This window comes from Syngnathus leptorhynchus, chromosome 5, assembly GCF_054491065.1.
Source record: "Syngnathus leptorhynchus isolate UIUO chromosome 5, UIUO_Slep, whole genome shotgun sequence".
Classification (NCBI taxonomy): Eukaryota; Metazoa; Chordata; class Actinopteri; order Syngnathiformes; family Syngnathidae; genus Syngnathus; species Syngnathus leptorhynchus.
Window position 1 is genome coordinate 13340627 of NC_141199.1, and position 23383 is coordinate 13364009.

The window sequence follows — 23383 nt, forward strand, 5'->3', positions numbered from 1 at the left end:
CTGTTGGTATATTCCAGAAATCCAAACGGTTTCGCTCTAGCCCGGGGAAACATTTGGAGGCCCGTGGCGTGGCCCTTTAAAAACAAACGGAAATTTGAACTAAATAAAAAAAGACAAAAAAACAAAGATAAATAAATGAATATTTGGAAGCCCGTGGCGTGGTCCTTTAAAAACAAATGAAAAATTGAAATAAAAGATGACAAAGAACAAAGAGAAAGAAAGAAATTATTTATATATTTACTTCACGTACCATTCTAAATCTACCCACCAAAACTATCCAGAAATGAAGTAAGGAGCAGCTTTAATAAAACATTTTATTTGTGTTTGTCACAAGTCTGGTTACCAGACAAAACTTACAAAAGTTCTCATTCAGTTCCTACCACACATGTATACATTTTTGTGCAATTCTGTTGACAAGAGAGTTCTGGCATCATGTCTCCAGTAAAGCAAAACAATACGTACATGATCCAATAACATAAATGATCTGAACTGGACCATGAGGTGGACAAGAGTTTCACTTATATACAACAGTATTAACCACGAAAAATACATCAAGCACTGAACTACACCATCTGCTGCAACTTTCCAAGTCAGTCAGAAATCGGCTGAGAACTATTTACAGATTCTCTATGTCAACGATGAACAATAATGGAGCTCCTAAGACGCAACATTGCCTAAAATAAGTAACAAAGAGTCAAATGCAAATTGTTTTTCTAGATGTTCAGTTTGAGCTAGGATTGATGACGTTTGTGCACTGGGGCTCGCAGAAGGGGCCAAAGCGCCCATAGATGTCTTTGGCTCGAACCGCAAAATGGTATGTGGACCCAGACTGGAACTGGGTCAAGGTGCAGGCCATGGGTAATGGAAGGGCTTTCACCTCCCCGATTTTCTTCCAGTGCTGCTGACCAGAATTGCTGTTTGAGTTGTCCTGGTGGTAGGCATAGAGGTGGTAGCTTTCTACAGTCGCGCATGACTGATCTGTTTCAGCCACGCACCAGGACAGCACGATGCCGCTCTCACTTGGCACCAGCTTGAGCTGTGGTTGCTGGGGAAGCGAGGTCCGCTGAGCCTCCGGCGAGAGGCTTGGGGGCACGGGTGCCAGGGGCAGCGCGGGTAGTGTCATGCCGGTGCTCCGGGCTGGCGTCGTCGATGAAGGGGTACGGGATTTCATGGAGGAATCCTACGAGACGGAAAGAAAAGTTGTTGGTAAGAACGTCTGATAGGTCGTGGCGTGGAGGACAGTTTTTGATCAATCCAACTTTAGTCGGAAAAAAAATTGTGATGCTTGTCATACGTCAAAATGTACATAGGTTTTACTGTATTTTCTGCACTATAAGGCGCACTGGATTATAAGGCGCACTGGATTATAAAGCGCACCTTTATTGATAGTGATTGATAGGGACATCTACTTTTGCTTTGGATTGTTTGAAGTTATCCTTGAGGGGGGATCCCCCCCATCTGTGGGAGTTAAGATCAGGGGATGTTGAGAATAATTGTCATTTTTGCACATGTGAAGCCCTTTGAGACTGGTCTGTGATTTAGGGCCATATAAATGAACTTGACTGGCCTGTTTTAGTATAGAAGCTACTGCAGCCAAACGTTTGACTGGGCTTGCGTTATGCATCCACTAGATGGAACTGTGCTAAAGGGGAATGTCAACAAAACAGTCAAATAGGTAATTCCGTCAAATTTTATTACCTAATACCACACAATAATTGGAGTCTGTCAAGTTGACATTGTACAGTTACATAAGATGTAGTGCTCACTTTTTCAGTTCATACCCTGTCCACTTATCCCTTGAATTCTTCTTCTTCCATGTACGAATTTAACAATTTGGTGAGTGTGGCATCCAATATGTCCGTCTCCCTTTCGTCATTATCCAAGTCAGCGTCGCTGCTATTTCCTGGCAATTCACTGATTATTCCTGCCTTCGTGAAAGCTCGGACCACAGTTGAGATTGATATATCAGCCCAGGCATCCACGATCCACTGGCAGATAGTGGCAAAAGTGGCCTGGCGCTGTCTCCCTGTCTTGTCCGTGTGTTCGCCTTCTGCCATCCACTGCTTCCACGCAGCTTGCATTCTCGCTTTGAATGCACTGTTGACACCAATAGCTAGCGGCTGGAGTTCTTTACTTGATCCATCCGGATTGACGGCAAGCTCCGAATTAGTTTTCTTTACTTGTTTTTTGATAGCATCGGTAATATGAGCACACATGGAGTTGTAAATCAATAAGGACGGAGAAGTGTGGAAGAAGCCACCCGGTCTCTTGACAAAAATTTCTCTTAGCCACTCACACATCGTGTCCTCATCCATGCATCCATTAGAGTTCGCTTTGATGACGATGCCGGCTGGAAAGTCTTTTTTTGGCAAGGTCTTCGTCTTAAAAATAACCATGGGTGGAAGTTTGTTCCCATTAGCCTGGCAGGCGAGAACTACAGTGAAGGATGTCTTCTCATCCCCTGTACCGGTGCCAGTTTTCTCCACAGTGTCGTTCAGAGGAATATCAAAGCTGAGTGGAACCTCGTCCATATTGGTGATGTGCTCTGGCTGGATTTTTTTTTCAGTGATAATATTTTTGCAGTATGCATGAAACGTGGACACCTGTTCTTGGCAATCTTTTGGCAGTTGCTGCGAGATGGCACTTCGTTTGCGGCTGAAGAGATTACGTCTTTTCATGAAACGAAAACACCAAGAAGGACCGCCGTGAAATTCATTGATGTTCATTTCCTCTGCAAGCGTTGTTGCCTTCATCCGAATAGTGACTGTAGTGACTTTTCTATTTGCAGATCTCTGTTGAACAACCCACTGTTCCAGTTTGTCCTCCAGCTGTGGCCATTTTGCTTTGTTCCCACGGAAACTCTTTTGTGTCTTCTTTACTTGGGACAGATTATCTTCTTGCTTCTTCCACTTCCGTACCATTGATTCATTAATCTTGAATTCTCTCGCAGCTGCTCTGTTCCCACGTTTGGCTGCGTAGCTGAGAGCCTTGAGTTTGAACTCGGCGTCGTATGCGTGTCTCTTGAGAGGTGCCATTTCAGGGTCTTTGTACACACAAGTGGTGTTGGACTAGGAGTAAGCACAGTATGGGTTTTTACCACTATTACTTCGGTGACACCCCTGACCACCGTAGCCATAATGCTGCAAGTGATGCGACCTTGTAATCGTACTCAAACATTTTTGGTAGAGCGCTATGTAAAACCAATATGGATCAATTCCCCAATTGATTCATATATAAGAAGCTCTGAATTAGAATGTGCACTGTCATTTTTTAAGTCAATTTTAAGTGCGCCTTATAATGCGTTAAAAAAAAAAAAAAAAATGCAACAAATTACAAAACACGAAAATAGAATATAGTTTTTGAGTCTCACCAGTTGGGGGCGGTTTTGCACCAATGAATTACTGCTGGATGCATTCTGGCTACTTTGTGGGGATGACCTGGCCCCTGCGCCTGAGGAGAAAGAACAGTGACAATTGAGATTAAAAAAGAATAAAAAAATAAATCATGTCTACACGGGTGGATTTGCATGCAGTTAGGCTTACAAAGCAAATTAACCAATGGGGAATTATCGAATTCTCAAAAAAAGCAATTTTCGGATGATAAACACCAAAAACACAAAGCAAAAAAATGGCCGAACGTTACAAATTGTAACAATTTGGGGCCCATTCAGTGGGTCCTCGGTTTACAGTCAACACGCCAAGTTTCTAGGTTACCAACGTGGCACACGAAGGCACGCCAAGTTACCGCCTCCCTGACTTGATTGTTTGATACTTATAGTTTACAAGTATTTTGATACAAATATTTACTGTAATCAGGACTTCTTTAGTAAATTGATTATCAAAATATCAGGTACAAGGAATCTTGAAGAAAAGTGGTAAGGAATATTAAACAAAGCGCTTACTGTTTAGAATGCTGATTGGATTTGGACGCTGGGTCAGCGAAGGATTTTGAATCGTAGCCACCTTCACTCCTGTCACTGAGAAGCAGAAAACACATCTTTAGATGCAAAGTTCCTGGATAGAAAATAACTGAATGAAATATTCTTTACATTCCCTTTCACTCTTACCCTGCACATCATCATCATCTTCAGTAAGATCAATGACAGCACCTTTGGGGCGTGCTACTGGAACAGTTGCTTTGGATGGAGTGGTTCCCGAGGCTTGGTTCTCTACAGATAGAGAACACAAAAAAAAAAAATCTAAGGACAAGTGCTACAAACTAAAAAAGGGTGGTAATACAGTGACTTATCGGAGCATTGAATTCATTGCGAGTGGGCTGTTATAGTTGTCTTGGAAGACGTTTTGCCTTAAAACTGGGCAGGCTCCATCGGTACAATTACAATACAGTACAATAATCTATATCTAATTTGCAGCAACAAGTAAAAGAGCAGAGCTATTTTTAAACTCATGATTTATTTCTATTTTAGTGCTTTTTTTTGCATGTTTTGTCACTAAATTCATCTCTAATTAAACCTTGAGAAAATACTGTAGGGCAAAGTATTGGAAAACAGCCAAATGTTAATTAGCGTTCATTCATATATTTGTTGGAGGGGATTAAAAATAAATTAATATATGCATGTAAGCTTTCTTTAAATTTAACGGCGGATTTATCTGCAATTTTATTTTTTCTCTAATATTGGTATCGGGCCCTAGAAATTAGAAATAGAAATTAAATTGGGAGTTGTGTAATCTGCATGTGAGCATCTGTGGTTTGCAACATAAAGCAAATAAAAAAGAAAAGTGATAGGAATGATACAAATAAAGAAATAAGAAAGAACTAAAAGTATTGCACCTGTTTTAGAAGTCAAAGATGTCCCTTGCGGAGGTCCTGGACCTGCGGAACCTGTTGCTGCTGGAACCGATGTTGAGGACGAAGATGCCGTAGACATGGCTCCGGCGACAGACACAGTGGAAATCAGGCTCCTGGCTGGGGTCACAGAAACTCCGGCATTGGGGGTAGTTATGGACCCAGCGCCGCCCTGGTACACGGCTCGGGTAAGTGAGAGCTGGCCGGAGGACATCTGGCTAGGGGGAGCCTGGAGGGCTGGCACCGTGATTGGGGTTGGAATAGAACCCGCAGCAGTGGTAGTGACAGGAGCCGGCTTGATGATGTACGTAGTAGTGGAAGCAGTGGTTTTGTTCTTATTGAGCGCGCTTGCCGTTGGCAGAGAGGACATGGGGAAGTTGACCAGTGTTCCCGTCTGGCCGTTTGTCATGGAGACAGGCAGCTGTATGATGAGCGGCTGGCCGGTCATCATGCTACCCCCGGGTGCCGTCTTCAGCAACAAGGTCCCTGTAGGACTCTGAGTGGTGATGCCGGTAGCCAAGGTGGAGACGGCATTGGAGGAAGAAGTGATCAGCTTTATGATGGGGGCCTGTGAAACCATGGCCGTATTGGAGGAGACGGAGGTTGGAACAAGTGGGCCGGATTTTGCTGCGAAAGACAAGAAGACCATCAGAAGCATAACAGCGACTGCCAGTAAAACGTCTTCTGGCAAATACAACAAACTTGTCACATTGGTTCTTTGTTGAAATGAATTTTTTATTTCAATTTTTGTAGGGGTGAGTTGTACGCTAAAAGATGAATAGAAAGCTTCTTTCATGAGCAGTTAAGTCATTTTATAAAAACTCAGTTTTACTTAGTAACACATTAAGGAAAGTGATATTGAAGTCTTCTGGAGAAATGCAGTGGAAAAGTTACATTGGAAAATGGTGGAAAACATATTTCATTGCTAACAGTGAATTCCCATCAATAACATGTTATATACAAGGGCCTTAATAAGAAATGAAAATGTTCACATTGGTTCGATGTTTACCAGTAGCTAGGAACTACCAAAGGGTTGTCAAAAGTGCAACTCACCAGCAGTATGGGGCAAAGTAACAGCTGTCGTTGGGATCTGCTTCAACTCCATGGGTGTCCGGACTGGCCTGTTTGGAAAGAATTTATGCTTAAGAGTTGACAAACCTAAAGGATACCAAGCTGCCCACATCAGGAACAACTAAGCACACTATGGTTCATTTGATTGCTCTTTATTAAACCATCTTTGCATAACTTGATTCTACAGCTTCATTTTTAAAAGTAAAGCAAAAAACATTTATTGTTGTCACTATTGGTTGGTGTGTCCTTTTTGTCTTTTAAAGTGTACTGACAGTTCCACAGACAATATATGATTCAGAATCCTTGGAAAGTGAAACAATGATGTTTTTCCGTACAATATTGGCATTCTAGTGAAGGGCTAGTCAACTGGCCAAATTTTCAAATCAAGAAATGTAGTGTAGAGTGTTGCATTAACATGAGCAAACACTGTAGGAATTTTTGAAATCTTGTGAACCGAGATACCCTCTGCTTCTCTTGGATGCAATGCAATTCAATTCAATTCAGGCAGGCGGGACCATAAGCTAGGCCACCCGAGGGTTGGATCTGGGCCGCATGTGGCCCGCGAGCTGCTAATTGAATGACACTGTTTTAGTACAATGACAGCACTTTAGATGCCACAATGACAATTGTCCCAGTATGCTTCTGTTCCTTTTCAACAAAATAAGTCGCCATTTCTTTCGTCAACTTTTTGGAAGAATTCCGGTCTCCTCTTGACTTGCAGTATTTCATTGATAAGATCACGAATCTCTCTCCAGCAGCCGTTGGGCAGGCCTGGGAATCTATGCTCAATATATGTCCTCATAGTTCTCCGTAAGTTCCTGGGCAGTGCCTGCTTTCCCATTAAGCCCACGTAGTTGACCTTGTTCACCCAGTTGCAGTAAATTTCGTACGGGACTAAGTGTCGAAAAATGTAAGAGGCGTAACGGTCAGGCCGGTGACCGTTCGTGTTTCTTTTGGAGTTGTGGTACAAAACTTTCTCCATGTGGGCAGGTAGTGGACGGAGTTTAATGTCCGCTTTGCATTTCCCTTCATTGTATTCGGCCAGATCTTTTGCCATGGTAGTTTTGCGTGGCATTTCTTTTTCCTTTGCCTGCCCCTTGTCTTCTTTTCCCTTCTCCTTCTTGCCAGGAGTCTTCTCGTCACTGAGAGCCACTTGCTGTCTGGGAGTCTCGGGCTGCGGTTCTACGGCCTGCCGACGGAGCACGCTGTTGGAAGGAGAGGTGCAGTTTTAACTACACTCTGCACGGCCCGGTGTGATATTGTAGAACGTCACAAGACTTAGGACCGGGACCCAAGCATGTGTGTAATAAAGACCTGGGACATGTGTGTCCAAACCAGTCCGAAGAAAGCAAAGTTATACGGTTAACCCGGATCCTGATAAAGTGAAGACGTGGGACGTGGAATGGTAAGATTCTTTCGTCTGTCTGTCTGTCTTTCCGTTTGTGTGTAATTCAGTAATTTACAGATAGCAACCCGGGACATTGTCAAGTACGGCTCAGTATTGTCACGTTCATACAACGGTCATTTTTTTTTTCTTCCCATACGAGCAAGCACTGCACTTTGCTGTCGTATTTTACACGTGAGTAAATAAAAGTAGTATTTATTTTGTCATTTGATGCAAAAGTTGATGGGAAAGGGTCTTTCAAATTGTTAAACTGACAACCTAAATAAAAAAATAAAAATGTCAAACAGGATGACAATTTATTCTTTGTATGGACACTTTACCGTTGAACTTGCGGAGTGTTTATAACCGATGATTTGGTGGTGGCAGTAGCAGCAGCAGAGGCAACGGCGGCAGCAGCGATAGCAGAAGAAGCAACAAATGCCTGCGGAAATTCAGACGGTATTCACTGTGAATACTTCCACATTTCATCACTCGCTAAACAGATGCAAGCAAACATTCTAGAAAGTATCAAAGACGTCGCTCACCTCGTGTTTTCTTTTATTTTCTGATGCCTGATTGGCTTCCCCAAATTTCTTGGACAGTCGAGCTATCTTGGCCTGAGTAGGAATAGAAAATTAAAATTGGCATAAAAATTCAAGTACTCATGACAAAATCACGATACAATATTTGTGCAGTGATTGTCTGATAAAGCGCCATGATTTTTTCGTTATCCCCGTTATCTTGAACTTACTTGGAGACTGTGGATGGCCATTTGGTGCTTTGTGGCACATTCGATTTTGTCAACTCTGCCTTTCAAATCCTGAAAACCTTCCTCAAGGATTGCCATCTCAAGCGCCTTCAACCTTTCACCCACTAACTGTTGTACAATCTAAGAGAGTACAAAACAGAATGATTAGCTTACATTTGAAGGTATGTACGTTGTGATGCTATAAAACGCACGGCATTACCACAATTGTCAAAACAATTTATATTCATTGAAAAATATTTACCTTCTCAAGCTTGTGATGACTTCCAGCTTTTGCTGTGATTTTGACTTCCAGCTGAGCCTCCAACTCGCCTTGATCCATCTTTGTTCTCTTCCCGTCCCGTTTGATCGTCTGACCCTCTTTGTCAAAGCCCTCTGACAAAGTGCGCTTGATTCCAGAAGTACAATTCTTCTCTGACGCTGTTTGAGAAAGAAAGACATGCTCAAGCTAGAGTCGCGATTTTAATTCATTACATCATATTTTCTATTCAAGGCAACTTCAGTTGAGACTGTACCAACACAGATAACAATACCCGTTTTTAAGGAACCGTCTCATTAACTGACAAGATGACCTGGATTAAGGTCACGAATGACAGCAAAGGCAACCCATTTAAACAGTACTTCTATATTTATAAATAAACAAAAACACAAATATACTAAACAAAATATACTTTGCTCATTAAAATGTTCAGTTTCATTTTTAGGTGTTACATAAAAAATATTCAAATACAAATTCATTTTTACAAGAACATTATTGGTGTTGTTAATAAAGCTAGCCAGTTGAGGACATATGATACAATCTAATGCCAAAGTCAATAAAATCTTTGCAATCCACATAACCCACAAGCAGCATATCAAACATTACATACATATTTACATGGGACTTGACTATGCAATGTAAACAGAGGAACGAGTATCTGCAAATAAAGAAATGAGATGAAGCAAATCATACCAGTATAGTTTGAGGGGACAAAAATAGATCCTTACCATATGAAATGCATAGTGTTTTTGGCAGGTTTGGTCTTATCCTTTTCAAGAAAGCATTCTTGCCCCCAGCTGACATTCGGCTAGGCCGCAAGAGGCAAAACAAACCCTTGACTACTCACTAGCCAATCACTAGTTTGATCCTCATGACGTATCGTGACGATGTGGACGTGATACAACTTCATAATAAAACAAAAACAGCACGCATCTCCCAGAGATAGATGCGTGCTAGCTTCCAGTATGCTTGTCACTTCCACTGCATTGTTCGCGAGTGCCAAAGTTTTCTCAAAACTGCCATGCGCTCACACACATCAACTTAACTACCACGAGAGAGAGCCAAGTGGATCACTATGGTAGTTCATAATGGGCCAATGAAAATTCTGCCTCATTGTTCCGTTACAGACAAAATGCAAACATTCACAGGAAGTCCTGTTGCCACAATTGACAGGACTATTACCGTCATTTATCATCAGAAAAAAGAATCTTAACGATATGAAATGATTGCCAGTGGCTCTTACCAGTACCCGATGGTGGAGTGGAAGATGGGCGCGGCTTTGAAGACTGCTCACTGTCCGTTTTGCCTTTTTTGGCCTCCACTTTAACAACGGTAACCTCCATCTTGTCTTGCTTTAGCAAGTTTTTCTTATGCTGATCTTTGCTCGTCTCTTGCTTTGTGTCCTTCTCCTGTTTTATATCCACGGATGGAGAGGCCGGAGGAATGGAGGAATTGGTACTTGGAGACTTGATTTGGGCTGTGTCACCAGCCACGGTAGTGTCCGTTTCCATTGGGACTGTGCCATCAGATTCCGGAGGCAAAGAAGCGGATCCTTTAGCAGAGTCCTTAATGGATTCATTAGCATTTTTCTCTGCTGGAGTTTGGTCCTCCTAAAAAAGAGAAATGAAGTTATTCCTAGGTGAACATCAATCAGCTCAACGGTGACCCAGGTCATTACCTCGGGCTTTTCCAATACCTTGGTGGAGTCCTGCGGCTCTTTGGATTCTGCTGCTGCTTCAGAGGTCTGCAATGAGGATGAATTTTCCTCCTCCTTTTTCTGTTCAAAGTCTATAACTTGGAATGGTGACGAAGGGCCTGAAGAAGACTCGTCCTTTTCTTTTGGACTTTGGGAAGGTACTGGTGAGGGGGACAGATTGAGCGAAAGAAATGGTGCAGGAGAGCTCAGAGAGGTCATAGAGGCGGGGGATGTAGCAATGGGGGAGTTTGAGTCCTGGTGGCTGTTTTGCTCCACGTCCTTTTGTCCGTCTTCTCTGTGCGAGCCGTTCATTAGAGGGGGTGGAGGAGAAGGTTCAGACGAACTCGAAGCTCCAGTAAATAGAGTGCTGTGAAGGGTTTCCAGTTGCTGCCGATCACTGATCTTCATGGTTTTCCTGGCGCGGAATATCTTCTTCTTCTCTTCCGTCACAACAACTTCCATTGCTGCCTGTGGAGTGACAAGGAGATATTAGAGGCCACAATGAGCCTTACAGGGTCTATGAAGACCATGTGGTCAATGTGAGGATAGTGGCATAATCAGAGTCTATGGTTATCATTACACTCTGCAAAGGAATAAAATGGTTGTGGCTTCTGAAAAGCAACACTAGAGGGCCCTCTAGAGCCCTATGGATGCCAGCCTGTATTTTTCCAGAAAGTTCTTTCGGGATATGCACGACACCCCAAATCTTTTTTTTTCCCTTCCCTCCAACAATTCTCTTAAAGATTCTAAAAATAATCAACACATATACGTATGTAGTATATGTATGTTCAAAGGGGACCTAGCCAGAGTAAGGCAGAGCTCAGTGAGCCAGAAACTCTCCCTCATCAAAAATCCTTCTTACTCAAAATCATAAATTTGGCTAAATTTTTAAAGTTTGTTCACCTTTGGCCCACCATCTGACAAACCCATACGACGCTGAAGCTTACAACAAGCAGCAGCAACCTAACCTTCTTCCCATCCCCCAATTTTGCTATTGGTTCAATCCTCAGCCAATCAGAGTGTATGGATTGAGGCCGCTCTCCCGCAGCAGTACAGAGGTTATGCAAAACATGCAAGAGTTTCCGTAAGAGGGTTGTGCGCATTTTTATATTTTGGGCACCTGAATTTATCATAGCATTCAATTATATGCACCTTTACTTTGCACACAAGGGCTCCATCTGACATTTTGTGATTTATCTTTTTATATGGGAACTATATACACTGAAAAATCAGTTACAAAACATTATATACATTTGATTTTAAGGCCATATAAATTCAGAAGACATGGGTTAGGGTTAGGGTAATGGCAAAACTATGGCAAAACATCACAACTAATTTACCCGAGTCTATTTACGTAGGTTATGCAGCAGCCCTAACCCGCAAGACTCGAACTGAACAGTCCTCGTTTGTATTTAGAAGTGGGAAAAGTGAAATTCTCACCCAACATTACTGATTGATGACTTTGTCAGATGAGACTTGTGCAGATACGCACTATGTTCATTCATGACACAAAGACTTTCGGTAACGGCTTAAAACTAAAAATCATCAAGGTGAACCCCAGCAAATGTATTAAATAAACAAGTAAGGGGTGGTGGGAACTACAAACGTGATTACCGCAACATTCCAACATCGGCGCACACTGGGCTGAGCTCAATATCACCCTCCCCCACCCAGTGGCTTCATTTTCTGCGCCAGGACTCAATGCAGTAACTCAAAATGGCCGTTTGCTCTGCTGTTAGCTGCCAGGCACAGCTCTCACTAGCTAGCTGAAAGAGGTCCCCCTGTCTAAGACAGCAGGTTGCAGCAACTACATTCAGTAAAAAAAATGGAGGGAACTTTAGTAAACAAACTTGCTCACATCAATTGAGCAGAAACGACAAGTATATTTTATTCTAAATAAAAATGGTAATTTCATCAGAGAGGTTGGACATTTATCAGCTGTTAGCTATTACCCCACTGGCTACCATTTTCTTTCCTTTTCGCTGTGCTGGATTTCCTAAAAATTAATTTAGCATCACTTCTCATCAGCCAGTAGAAGAAAAGGAAATCCTCGTCCCACTGGCCGCTGAAGTTAAGAAATCCCGTAACCGTTTAAAATGTTCTATATGTTGGTTGAGATTTTCTGTGGTTTTGGCAAAGATCAAAGCTTTTTCCGATTTTGGCGTCCAACAATGACACGGTCATAGAATTTCGACAAAACTGAAGAGCAGTTTTGGGTTAAACCAGATTTGCAGATTCAAGATGGGGAGGGGGAGAACGATAGGCATCTCTGACACCTATTTAAAATCGCTTACCGTGTAAATTCACCTAAATGCTGAATTTTGGTGTAACCCGAAAATTTTAAAAGTCTTTTGAAAAAACATTTCTAAAACTACAAGTATAAGTGCGTATGATTGTTGCTCTACAATCTGATTAGCTAAAACTTAACACAAAAGCCACGCTACAATGCTAATTTTTGGACTAGCTTAGCATCAAAGAATAACTGACAGAATCTATAGCTACGCTGAGAATAGCATACAGAGTGGCCAACATGCATGAATACAAATATTGATTGTCATCTGCATGTTTTAAAGTCAAAGAATTGTCAATCATTTGAAGGCTGTTTGTTGAGGCTTACGTACGTGAATGGGGGAAGGGATAGGCTAAGCAGGCCAGCAGCAGAACACAAAAGGAAGGAAGAGGAGGAGCTCTTTTCAGACTAGTCCATGTTGGTTTTAGAGGTAGGGGTGAATCATGTGATAGGGTGGGTGCGTATGCGCACCGTGTTGCTTCGTATGCCGATACATTTATTTGTATTATCTCGGTATTAACTTTGTATTAACCGCGGTGCAAAAGAAGACATGACATCTGACAAGTAGTCCACTCGCATATAGAAAGTGAATGCTACTGAGCAGACAGAGCTGCATACTTATCTGTTATCTCTATAATTTTACTGTGCAGTGTGTGCGGTGCTTGTGGTTCTCAAGAACAACTTGAACCTACTGCGTGGATGGACACAGCACTACGCACAAGAACGTGTAATGTGTAGCTGGGGACGTGGTACTGGTGATATTTCTACAAAAATTTAATATGCTATTCTGAAGTCCTACCATTTGGGTTTAAATAAACTTATTTGGTTAGCATAGCATAGGAAAAGAAAAAGACGTAGAACCTAACTTAAAAGACAACAATGGACTAAAATCAAAAGGGAATATGTCTGTAAATATTTAGTTAGACATTGGTGTTAAATGTGCTTTAAAAACTAAATAAAATAGTTCTATCGGGATACATGTGATTGAGGGCTATATGACTGTGGGGGAAGGGAGAGGCTTTGTCATGCACAGACCTGCAGGAAAACAGGCGGAAGGAGGAGGAGCTCTTCAGGACTAGTCCATCTTGTTCTAAATCTGGGTGTGTGGGGCCTGATTTAAATTTATTAACCTTCATGTACAAATCTGATTCCTGAATCTAAGAAATACAAATCATATACCTATTTTTATATACCAGTCAATCCTCTTTGAGAATAATTCTGTACAGCATAGTGATTGTCAACATCTAGTGTAGCTAGCAGCGCTGACACAGACAGAATATGCGTAAATTGCACAAGTAGTTGCCAAGCAACACCCCTCCCCCAACTCTAGCACGGACTAGTACACTGTATAGAAAACTACAGCCGGTACGGAATAAACCATTTTGAATGAGGGCGGGGGGAGGGGGGTGAGATAAATAGCTTTTGTTGAAGGAAACAAATAAATCAAGGACAAAGACGATCAGATCACACATCAAGTTTATAGATGGGTTAAGTTTCTATAAACCCCAAAAAACTGATTAACTGCTCTCTCATTTTATGTGGGAGCTCCAACACTGTGTTTTAGTGGTTTGAATTTGTCCTCGAGAAAACTAGTTGCAGATATTAACAGCGGAGTCTGTAAACCAAGAGAAGATCAAATGGGAGGAGCCTATGTCAGACTATACCATTAATTTCAAAACTATTTTCAAAGCCATTAGATCTGCATTCTACGCACACAAATAATAAATTGATGGAAAAAAAAAACACTTAAAGCTGTAATCCTAAACAAATTGCATACAGAGACACAGCACAGGCTGCTCCAATTCGCACTCAATCCCTGTGCAGCAGCAACCCTGCTCCTCCACCATACGCAGTTGCGCCCCCCCCCCCACCTTCCTATTGTCATTTGGACCGAACCACTGAAATGGCAGTGGTGAAATTGTATCTTGTTCAAAAAGGCAAGAGATAAATATTCACACCATTTAACAATCCTATTACCATTAAAGGCACCCAAACTAGTAGCTTATAGACAAATTGTATCTTATGGGTTGGAAATGTTTGCGTACGACACATGTATAAAAAGAAGCCTAACAAGCACTTAATGGAAAAACTAAACAGAAAAAGGTTGGTACATGAAATGAAATGACTGGATACAAAAATACTGGAGTTAGCGTGGTAGCCTTACAGCGCATGAAAGCGGCGCACAGTCGGAAACTCCAAAGTCTCCATCTGCCCTCTCTCTACCAGAGCAGACAGAGCAGTTGTTGGGCTGAACCATTCAAATACAGGGGTGGTTCTCAAAAACAAAAAGGTGGTAAAGAGATTTGTTTTACTTGAAACATACAAAATCATTACTTATGTTTTACATTTTGCTTTTTTTGTTCACAAGAGGTTTAATTGGTGATTTGGGTTTTTTCTAAGCTAATTCCCTGAGGGACATTTTGGGGCATATGAAGTGCAAGGTAAAGACGAGTGAAATGTGATACAAATAAACTTTCATTTGCAACCCCTGCCAGTCTTCCTTCAAAGTCCAGTTCTGAGAACTAAACAAGCTGTGTGTCCGTTCTCTGCCCATCCCCCACCCTGTGATAGTGCAGACTGCAGAAACACAAAATGGCCACCAGTTCTCCTGTGAGCAACATGCTCTGCTGAGACATGAGCGAATCCTTGAACAGACTCCGCCTACCGCCCAGGACGGATAAACAACAAGGAAAATCTATCAACTGAAAACTGTATTCTCATGAAAAACAAAACAAAATGAGCTCCTTTAAACATGAACCTAATCTATATTTCTCTTGTTCATGTTGTTTCTAAAAGACCCTGCGGTGTGTTCTATTTCATTTTGATTAATCAGTGAAAAACTAAACTATCAAGTTCTAATCTTTCTTTGAAATACTGTATAAACTATAGTTATATGTCCAGTAAAGTCAAAGACAGGTCAGTGAGTGCGCCGAGTCTGCATTCCAATAATACTGCGCATGGTGCATATGGTTCCCCTCCCCCACCCTCACTGTGCTCATCTGGATTCAGTGAAACTCAAAATGGCCACCGGGTCTTCTGGTGCGCTGATCCTGATACCGCGAGCATATCTTGTGTTACAGCACTTAATTGTTTGCATAGTTCTTGCAATTATTTCTAAATAATATCCATATAGAAAAAGAGGAGTAATGCTGAATCAGAAGTAAATCTCGCACAATGTTGACAGTAGCATTAGTAAATATCACCATGCGTTCTTTCTCCACTGGGTGGGCATGGTTTTAAAATGTTAGCCACTAAATATAAAACTAGAATAGTCTACCCGGCATCAGCTGATAAATTCTTAATTGGTAGAACTGTCACGTATGTCTACGATTTGTCCCTCTCTCTCATTCTTGATCACATGACAATATGAAAGCTGTAGACACACAACTATAAATGTGAATTCGGATGCTTATTCCGAATGCAGTTGCTAAATCGTACAACCAAAGATTAAGACACAGTACTTAAGTGTACCCAAGTGCACAAAATAAATCTGAAATATAAATTGAAAGCAAAAAAAAAAAAAAAAAGATAATAAAAATTCTGCACAAATAACTTGAAAATGTGCAATCCAAAAGCACCGCCTCCTCCTAGCCTGCCAAACGAGAGTACGCATAATTTGGTCTTCTTTTCTCACCGGCTAGCACAGGCTGAGTAGAAGGAAAAAAAGGGAAGAAAAGGTGGGGGAGGGGAAAAGCGCCACTTTTCACACAGCGCACGTTGAGTATTCTTTAGCGATATGCGACTGTATGAGATTATATAAGTGCAATTGAAAAAAAAAAAAAAAAAAAAAAAAGGGCAGGGTGAGACACAACTAAACCAATATTGTGCCAAATGAGTAACCTCCGAGAGGTTTAAAAACAAAAAAAGTTCTCGTGAATACGTGTTGCGGCATTGCTGCTTAAAGTTTCATAATGCAATGAGCAGCTTTAAAATTGCTATGATTCATATTTTTACGGTTGAGCTATAGCTAGCACCAAACAGTCGGGTCTGAAAGTAAGAGGCAGACAGAGCGGCAACACCCCTCCCCCACACCAGCAGTCTGCCTGCTCCAGTTGGAGGTTTTTACAGCCCGGCACGGACTAAACCATTGCAGCAGGAATGGGGTTTCAACACACAGCAAGGACACATTCAGTTTAAGCTTAGTTTAGTTCACAATAATATTGTTTCCATTCCCCCAAGTTAGCCAACGAGAGGGAGAGCGCGTTCTTAAGATAGCTGCTAGCGAGCATGTCTGTTAAGATATAAATGTAGCCCAGCTCTTGGGGGCAAATAATTACAATCCACCAATGCCGAGTTTTTTTTATTACGAGGAGCACGCATAGTCCAGAGAGGCACAAGAAAATACAAACATTCCACGATTTTTAGGCCTGAGACCAGATCAACCACCGGTACTCTGAGCAGCATGACACTTCCCCTCCCCCACGCCCCGCTTTCCCTTTAGTCGATTGCAGTCAACACGACGTTTCAAAATGGCTCCTACTGCTCTATGTAGTTACTGCAGAAAAGCTCCTGCACCTAGCTCCGCACATTTAGTAATGTTTCATTGAGAACCATTCTTGTTCGGTAGGATGGGTCGTCTAATAACCGAGGGATCGGTCGTTTGAATTCCAATCCGTCTTAGTCATGTCTCATCGTTTTGTTGGGCAAGACACTTTACCCTTCTTGCCGACACCATCACTCGCACTAGTGTGAACATTCGACAGTGGTCGGAGCACACTGGCAGCCACGCGTCGATATATTTTTATTATTTTGTTCTTCTTTAGGGACATTCCACAGCATTTCACTCAGATTCAAGTCCAGCCTTTCACTAGGTCACTCCAAAACTTTTTCAGAAGTTGACTTGTCAGTGTTTTGGATCGTTGTTTTGATGCAAAAAGAACGTGCGCTTCCGCTTCAGGTCATGAACTAATGGCTGAATATTCTCCTCCAGGATTTTTAGGTAAAGAAGAGAATTCATGGTTCCATTAATCACAGCGAGTTGTCCAGGAGTAGGCAGCCCTAGGCCATCAGAGGAACCATCCTTGATACAATGTTTTTCCTAAGTGTTGTATTACTTTGAGGACAGATGTAACGAGACCCACTTGTGAGTTGAGTTTTCATCTTGTCAGTCGAAATTATTCTTCCAAAAGTCATTTGAGTAATAAGACAAGGCTTTGAGGTTCATATTTGTCAGCAGTAATGCCTTGCAAGTCTGTAATTTTTGTCCATTGTTTTCCTCATTGAGTCATGCTGACCTAAACTGAGGCAAAGGAATCCCCACAGTTCATTTGATAGACTAGAGTGCCTCAAATGACCAGAGACAAGTGGGTGTTTTGAAAGGTTATTCTGCTTCTGATTAGATGTCCGAAGTTCCTTTGTGACTTCCTGGCTGAGTCTTTACTGTGGTTTTGTGGTACTTAAGAGTAGGCCGACCAATCCTGGGAAGGTTCACCACTGTTCCATGTTTTCGCCATTTCTGGCTTTCACTGTGGTTCGCTTGAGTCCTTAGGTTTTAGGACTATAGCTAGCTATGTACCTATTTCAAGACTGATGGAAGGCAATCATTTCTCATCGGCTCTTGAATTTCTTTGGATGGTGGCAGACCGATTCTAATAAAAAGATATTTTGACTGAACAGGTCTGGAGGTAATCAGGATTGTTGTGGTGAGTGAAAATGATCTCGGCTTTCCGACAAATGTGATCAGCCACAATCGATTCATGATTTAACAGGAGGGGGGGGGGGGGGGGGGGGGCTTGTAACTTTTTCCACACAGGTCCAGGTAGCTTTCAATATATTTCCTTTCCTTAAAGACTCTATTTTACATGGACTTGGGTTAGCTTTGTCTGATATTTATGCAGTCTACCCTGGAAAGCCAATCAACAGGCAATGGGAAGGACCACAGGATTGGGACTCTAAAGAGCTCCAAAGTATGAACTATCTTCTGACACCGAAATGAAAATACTAAACTTTATTTTACTGGGTGCTTCCTTGGTCAATGTGCCTGTCTTTTCAAAATATCTATTCATAGTGATAGCTGCCATCTCCAAGGAGCATGGAGAACAGTTTGATACCTATGTTCTCACCAATAGCCTAACAAAGTTAGTTCCGTGAAATTGATTTAAATGCAGAATTTTTTATTTGGCAAAATAAATCAAGGTAAGATCATGGACAACTAGTACAACTTTGTTTGCTGGCTGAAATGGATTACTTCTTGTTCCATTCAAATTCATGAACATAGTCAAATAACGAATTTAAATTGTAAGCTGAGCTTCCACTGTATACACCGTTGTATCTAGTGTTTCTAGGATGAGGTGACATGATGACCTTTTGGGGAAAGGTTAGGGGCAATGTGTTCTTACCTGGGGTGAGTTTTGCGGCTTGTGAATTTTAAATCACTCAATTTCCACCAACTGTGATGGCATTAATATGTTGATAGGTTGCAGAATAACGCAAACAGGACGTACAGTATTAAGCCTAATTGTAACAACATGTTATGCAATATGTTCGATTTCTGGAGTGTGAGTCCGTCAAAGTAAACATGTTATTAACTTATTCTATTTTTGTATGGCACGACTAAAGTAAATATTTTTATACAACCATGAAGCAGTTGTTGGAGAACTGCTTATTGGCAGAGAATGCATGATGATATCATTTTCATTTCTTACCTTCATACACGCTTATGACGCATTCAACTTATTTCCATGATCTTAAAACCAAGGTATGTGCCGAACCATGATTAATGAATGCCGTTAAACCATCTCCAGTACAGAGTGCAAGGTACGGGATCTACTCATATCAGCCTAATTCTATGCTGTTCCCATGACAGACATTCTTCACTCATTCAGACGTGTGGTAACGTGAAATTGCTGGAGCGGCCATGATCTGCAGCCACTGGAGCTACTTTTGTCCCATCTGTCCCATTTCATACAGGCCAAATACATTCTTCCCAGACGGAATAACATGGAACTGACATGTCAACACAAGGTCACAAGTTTTTGCGTGTATAAGATTACATTGATTTATGATCTCTGATTTTGGCACATTTCACATCTATTTCTTATTCTTGTGAAGCCATTGAATCTCCAACTAATCAGACGTTACATTTTATCCAAGTATCCTAATTATGCAATTAGGTACCCTCTTTAAAAATGGGCTGAGAAATGATAAAAACTGCATTTCTGGTGGGTTCTGAAAATTTGCTCTTGTGAAATACTTTACACTTATAGTGTTCAGTACAAATGTATTGGTTATTATGACTGCGGGTAAAACAGACATACTCTGCCAAATTAAATCGGTCTTCAAAAGTATGCCTGATGTGCTCTGTGGTCTAAACACAGAGGAAAAACATCACTGGTTACTTATCTATTAATTTTAATTACTACATCTACTTCAAGTATACGGGATATAATTTTTAAAGGGATGTTCTGGACTGCTTGTCTGCCCAGCTGCTGAAATTAAGCCACACCCACATCCAAGACGATTGTGGCGCATGGAAAACTACTAGCCTGTACCATTTCAAACCAAGAGGGGGGGGGTTTAATGTAGAATAATCACAAGGAATGCAGTAGATTGGCACTCACCTGTAACAGAAATCTACTGCCAGAGGCCACAGGAAGCTGATTAATCTAAATCTAATGGAACCTAAACGTATTAAAATGTCTTACTTTTTTATATATATATAAATCAAGTTGTGATGCATAGTGTCAAAGTGAGTTCATTTATTTATTTTCCCTTTGTTACGCTCACAAAATTGACAACTTCTAAACGAACCTGTTCCCCTTAAACTCTCATCTCTGCAGTCTGCTGGGCGAGGTGCTCGCTAGCGCTAACACATTCAGTTCAATTGAATGGTTTGCGTATAGGAGAGACACAACCCGACGACATGGATTCAAAATTGATCTGTTCAAATCACAACATACCTTAGCATCCTGGTGGAAGGTAAGATGACAGGCCAAATAGCAGTGCAAAGCATAGCATTTAAAAACATCCAAACAACTAGTCAGACTACAGACAGTGACGTGATGTAATCCCCTAGTCTTCTTTCAGCCAGTAGGGAACGTATTTCTGACACAAAACTTCCGTTTATTTCTGTTAGGCTTCAAGGCTGCCTGATAGCATTTCTCAGCATTGACCTTAAAAGTAATTTTTTGCTTATAAGCAATAAAATAGCAGTTAGTATGGTAACAATGTATAACGCCAGTACAAAAAGCTCTTATGGTTGACTGACTGGGATTACTGGCTTTGTATAGAAGATAAACACAATTGGTAAAGTGTTGAGGCCAATTGAAAACGGTTTTAAACCCCTGTCTGTATCCTATTTTGAATGCAACTGATCAAACTGCTAACATGCTAACAGTTAGCATGGTAATACATATGGTGCTCCGATCAAATGGCCACCGATGATCTCTGTGGAAAAGTACGTGATCGGCTTATGGCTTCCATTGAAGATGACGAAATATGACCGACAACTGTATTGCAGCTACACCGAAACAACCTGTGTGCAGTATAGCGCCCCCTTCGCTTTTCTTCAGTACTGCACATTACCAAACCAGTAACTGAATCATATTATGTCTGTGCGTTTTCTGCACTGTCAATTTAAAATAATGTTTCAGTATAAAATTGGGGTGGAAATTTGGATAGGCTGTTTTTCTATCAAATTTATTTACGGTAAAAAAAACTGACAGATTTATTAATCGATAAAACAATCATTAGTGAGCAGCTCTTAAAACTGGAAAATGTGCAGCTAATCCATGTGTTATTTGGTGAAGAAATATGAAAAGTTGAACATTTTGTGTAGAATTCCATAAAATATATTTGGAATGTTAACAATTGTTCCCAAAATTTCTTAATATTTAACATTTTAACATGGCTAAGATTTCACTCAGTTGAGAAAACAAAAAAGTTTAAAAAAAAATAAAAATAAATATGAGGTATATTGGTGTAAAATAAATTGCCACACGCTTACGAAAAGCAAGCGCTAACTGAGCGTGTTTGGTTAAAAGTGTAAAATAAAAGCCTCTACAATTGAAAGAAATCTTTACAAAAAGTGTAACAGGTAAACTATGTCTACACAAAGAGTAATTGCAAAAAAACGTGTTTATATGTTGTGACAAATTGCAAAAATAATATTTGGTGCATGCTAGCTATAGCCGCAGTACCATCACTCACCAACAGTGGCGTCGTCAAGCGATGTTGCCGCGATTTTTCCCGTGTCCCGAACTGCAAAAGAAACAGGTCCGCTCCTTTTCCACGCCTCGATGTGGCGCCAACGCTACTTTTTTTTTCAAAGTCCGCTAGCACAAGGTAGATGTGAGCCGGAAAACTGGAGCCAGAAAACTGTACCACAACGGCAGAGGCAGCGGTGTGGTGCTTGGTTCGCCTTTGCGCTCGCGGACCGACTCCAGTCCTACCTCAGTCGTCCGACCGACCGCCTGCAATCGCTCCTCCTCTTTTCCAACGAACACAAAAACCGACTGTGGCGCGGAGGCGGGACGAGTGAAGTGCTCGAGGAGAACCACTTGGAAAAAGGAGGAAGAGTGGGAGGGGAGATGGTGGACTCTACCAATCCTCGAGTCTTACCCGTCACTTAGTTCATGTCTCCAAAGGCACGTGTGTGTGAGATCCTTCACAACAGCACAGCCACAACCGTAAGGTCAACACTAAGTCAACACGAGACAGGCTCCATTATGGACTAAAGCAGAAGCTGAACTAAAAGAAGAAAAAAAAAAAAAAAAAATCGGGGACCAGACTGTACTGAGACAGAACGCGATCATGGCGGATTGGTGGGGGCTGGGATTGGTTGACCTGAGGGGAGGGGTTAAAATGGTGGGGGAGGAGTCAATTGGAAAAAACAATTCCAAGCCGCACTGCTCTGTTGAAACTTCACTGGACCAGCGCAATGGGAGCACCAGTGGCTGATACATGTGCCACACAGTAATTAAATTTAGAGGATTATATTTCACACTGGTTTGTCATTTTGGAGTATTGGCCACAACAATAGTGGCAATACAACAACATGCAACTGTGCTATGTATAGCATTAGGTCAGAATGAAGTTATCTAAAAAAAAAAATCTACAGATGGAGATTATTAAATGAATGTGTGCACGTCACTACAGACGTGTTTTGCTAGTATAAGACAATATTGATTGACTTGCTCCGACCAACCAATCGGGACAAATACAGTGCTGAGAAAAAAAAATCATACGTCAGCCTGCACGACTGATTCTCAAAGGCATGGGCAGAATAGATTGACATGGCAACACATAGAAAATTTCATGTAAATTGACAAATGAAACAAAAATCTCAACACTACTGGACCTAGTGCAGCCAAGCTCGACGCTATGCACCAATCAATGATCCCACAACACTTTAATATCATTTTAATATGATATATTTAAAGGCTAAGAGAAAATTTGGTTTTGGTAATGCTGGAATCTACTGGAACCTTTTATACAAAATTCCTGATACAGTATCGTTTATGCTCAGCAGGTCGGGCTAAAGAACGGGTTCAGGCTCGTGGGCCATTTTTTGCCCTTACAATGTTTGGTCGAAGATGGACTTAAACTGCAATACCCTATTGACATGGATGTTTGAAATGATGCAGATCCGATAACTGAACACATGAAGCAAGCCACAAGCTGTTAAAATGTAATCAAACAACTACTCAAGCACAAAAACACTTGTTTCCACTTGGTTAATTTTGTTACTTATTCATCACAGGAGTTAAGGTGACTGTTAATTCTAATTAAATAGTGTTATATCCACAAGAAAACAACAAAAATCAACCCCCCTTCTTCGCATTAAACGTTTCACAATCCCAACAATTGTCACATGTCAATTTCCTCATTCTGCTTACCTCATGCAGCAGTCAGCCATTTTGTTGGTGTTGGAAACATGCAGTTCCCATAGCCGCCACAAGGGGGGAAGTCATGCTAATATAGCAAAGCAGCAAGACACTTCCTGTAATAAACCGCCTAAATCCTTTTGTGGTAAACCTGGTTGGTTCAGTTCCAAAAGCCATATGGCGAGGAATAAGAATTGAGAGCTGAAGTGTCGATGTTCTCTCCGTTTCTCGCACACCAAACCTGACCTGTCGGTTAATAGTTATCAGGTGACACGTGAACCTACATGC

The 23383-nt window shown here is 41.4% G+C and overlaps 1 protein-coding gene across 8 annotated transcripts; it reads right to left on the reverse strand.

The window, feature by feature from the left end:
• Positions 1 to 300: 300 nt before the first annotated feature.
• On the reverse strand, positions 301 to 23262 carry atf7ip (activating transcription factor 7 interacting protein). Of its 8 annotated transcripts, XM_085912376.1 has the most exons (14): positions 21420 to 22151; positions 9965 to 10450; positions 9530 to 9896; positions 8272 to 8447; positions 8013 to 8150; positions 7807 to 7878; positions 7603 to 7703; positions 5860 to 5927; positions 4792 to 5433; positions 4067 to 4168; positions 3902 to 3976; positions 3371 to 3450; positions 2919 to 3068; positions 301 to 1180 (listed from the first exon to the last, which is right to left on the reverse strand). In XM_085912376.1, exons 2-14 carry the CDS (start codon positions 10442 to 10444, stop codon positions 722 to 724), a joined length of 2910 nt encoding a protein of 969 aa, XP_085768502.1. In that variant the 5' UTR covers positions 10445 to 10450; positions 21420 to 22151; the 3' UTR covers positions 301 to 721. The 8 variants fall into 8 exon arrangements, with proteins under 8 accessions (XP_085768502.1, XP_085768500.1, XP_085768501.1 ...); XM_085912374.1 differs by lacking the exons at positions 2919 to 3068; positions 21420 to 22151 and adding an exon at positions 23108 to 23261; XM_085912375.1 differs by lacking the exon at positions 2919 to 3068 and having other exon boundaries at positions 21420 to 21642.
• Positions 23263 to 23383: the final 121 nt, after the last annotated feature.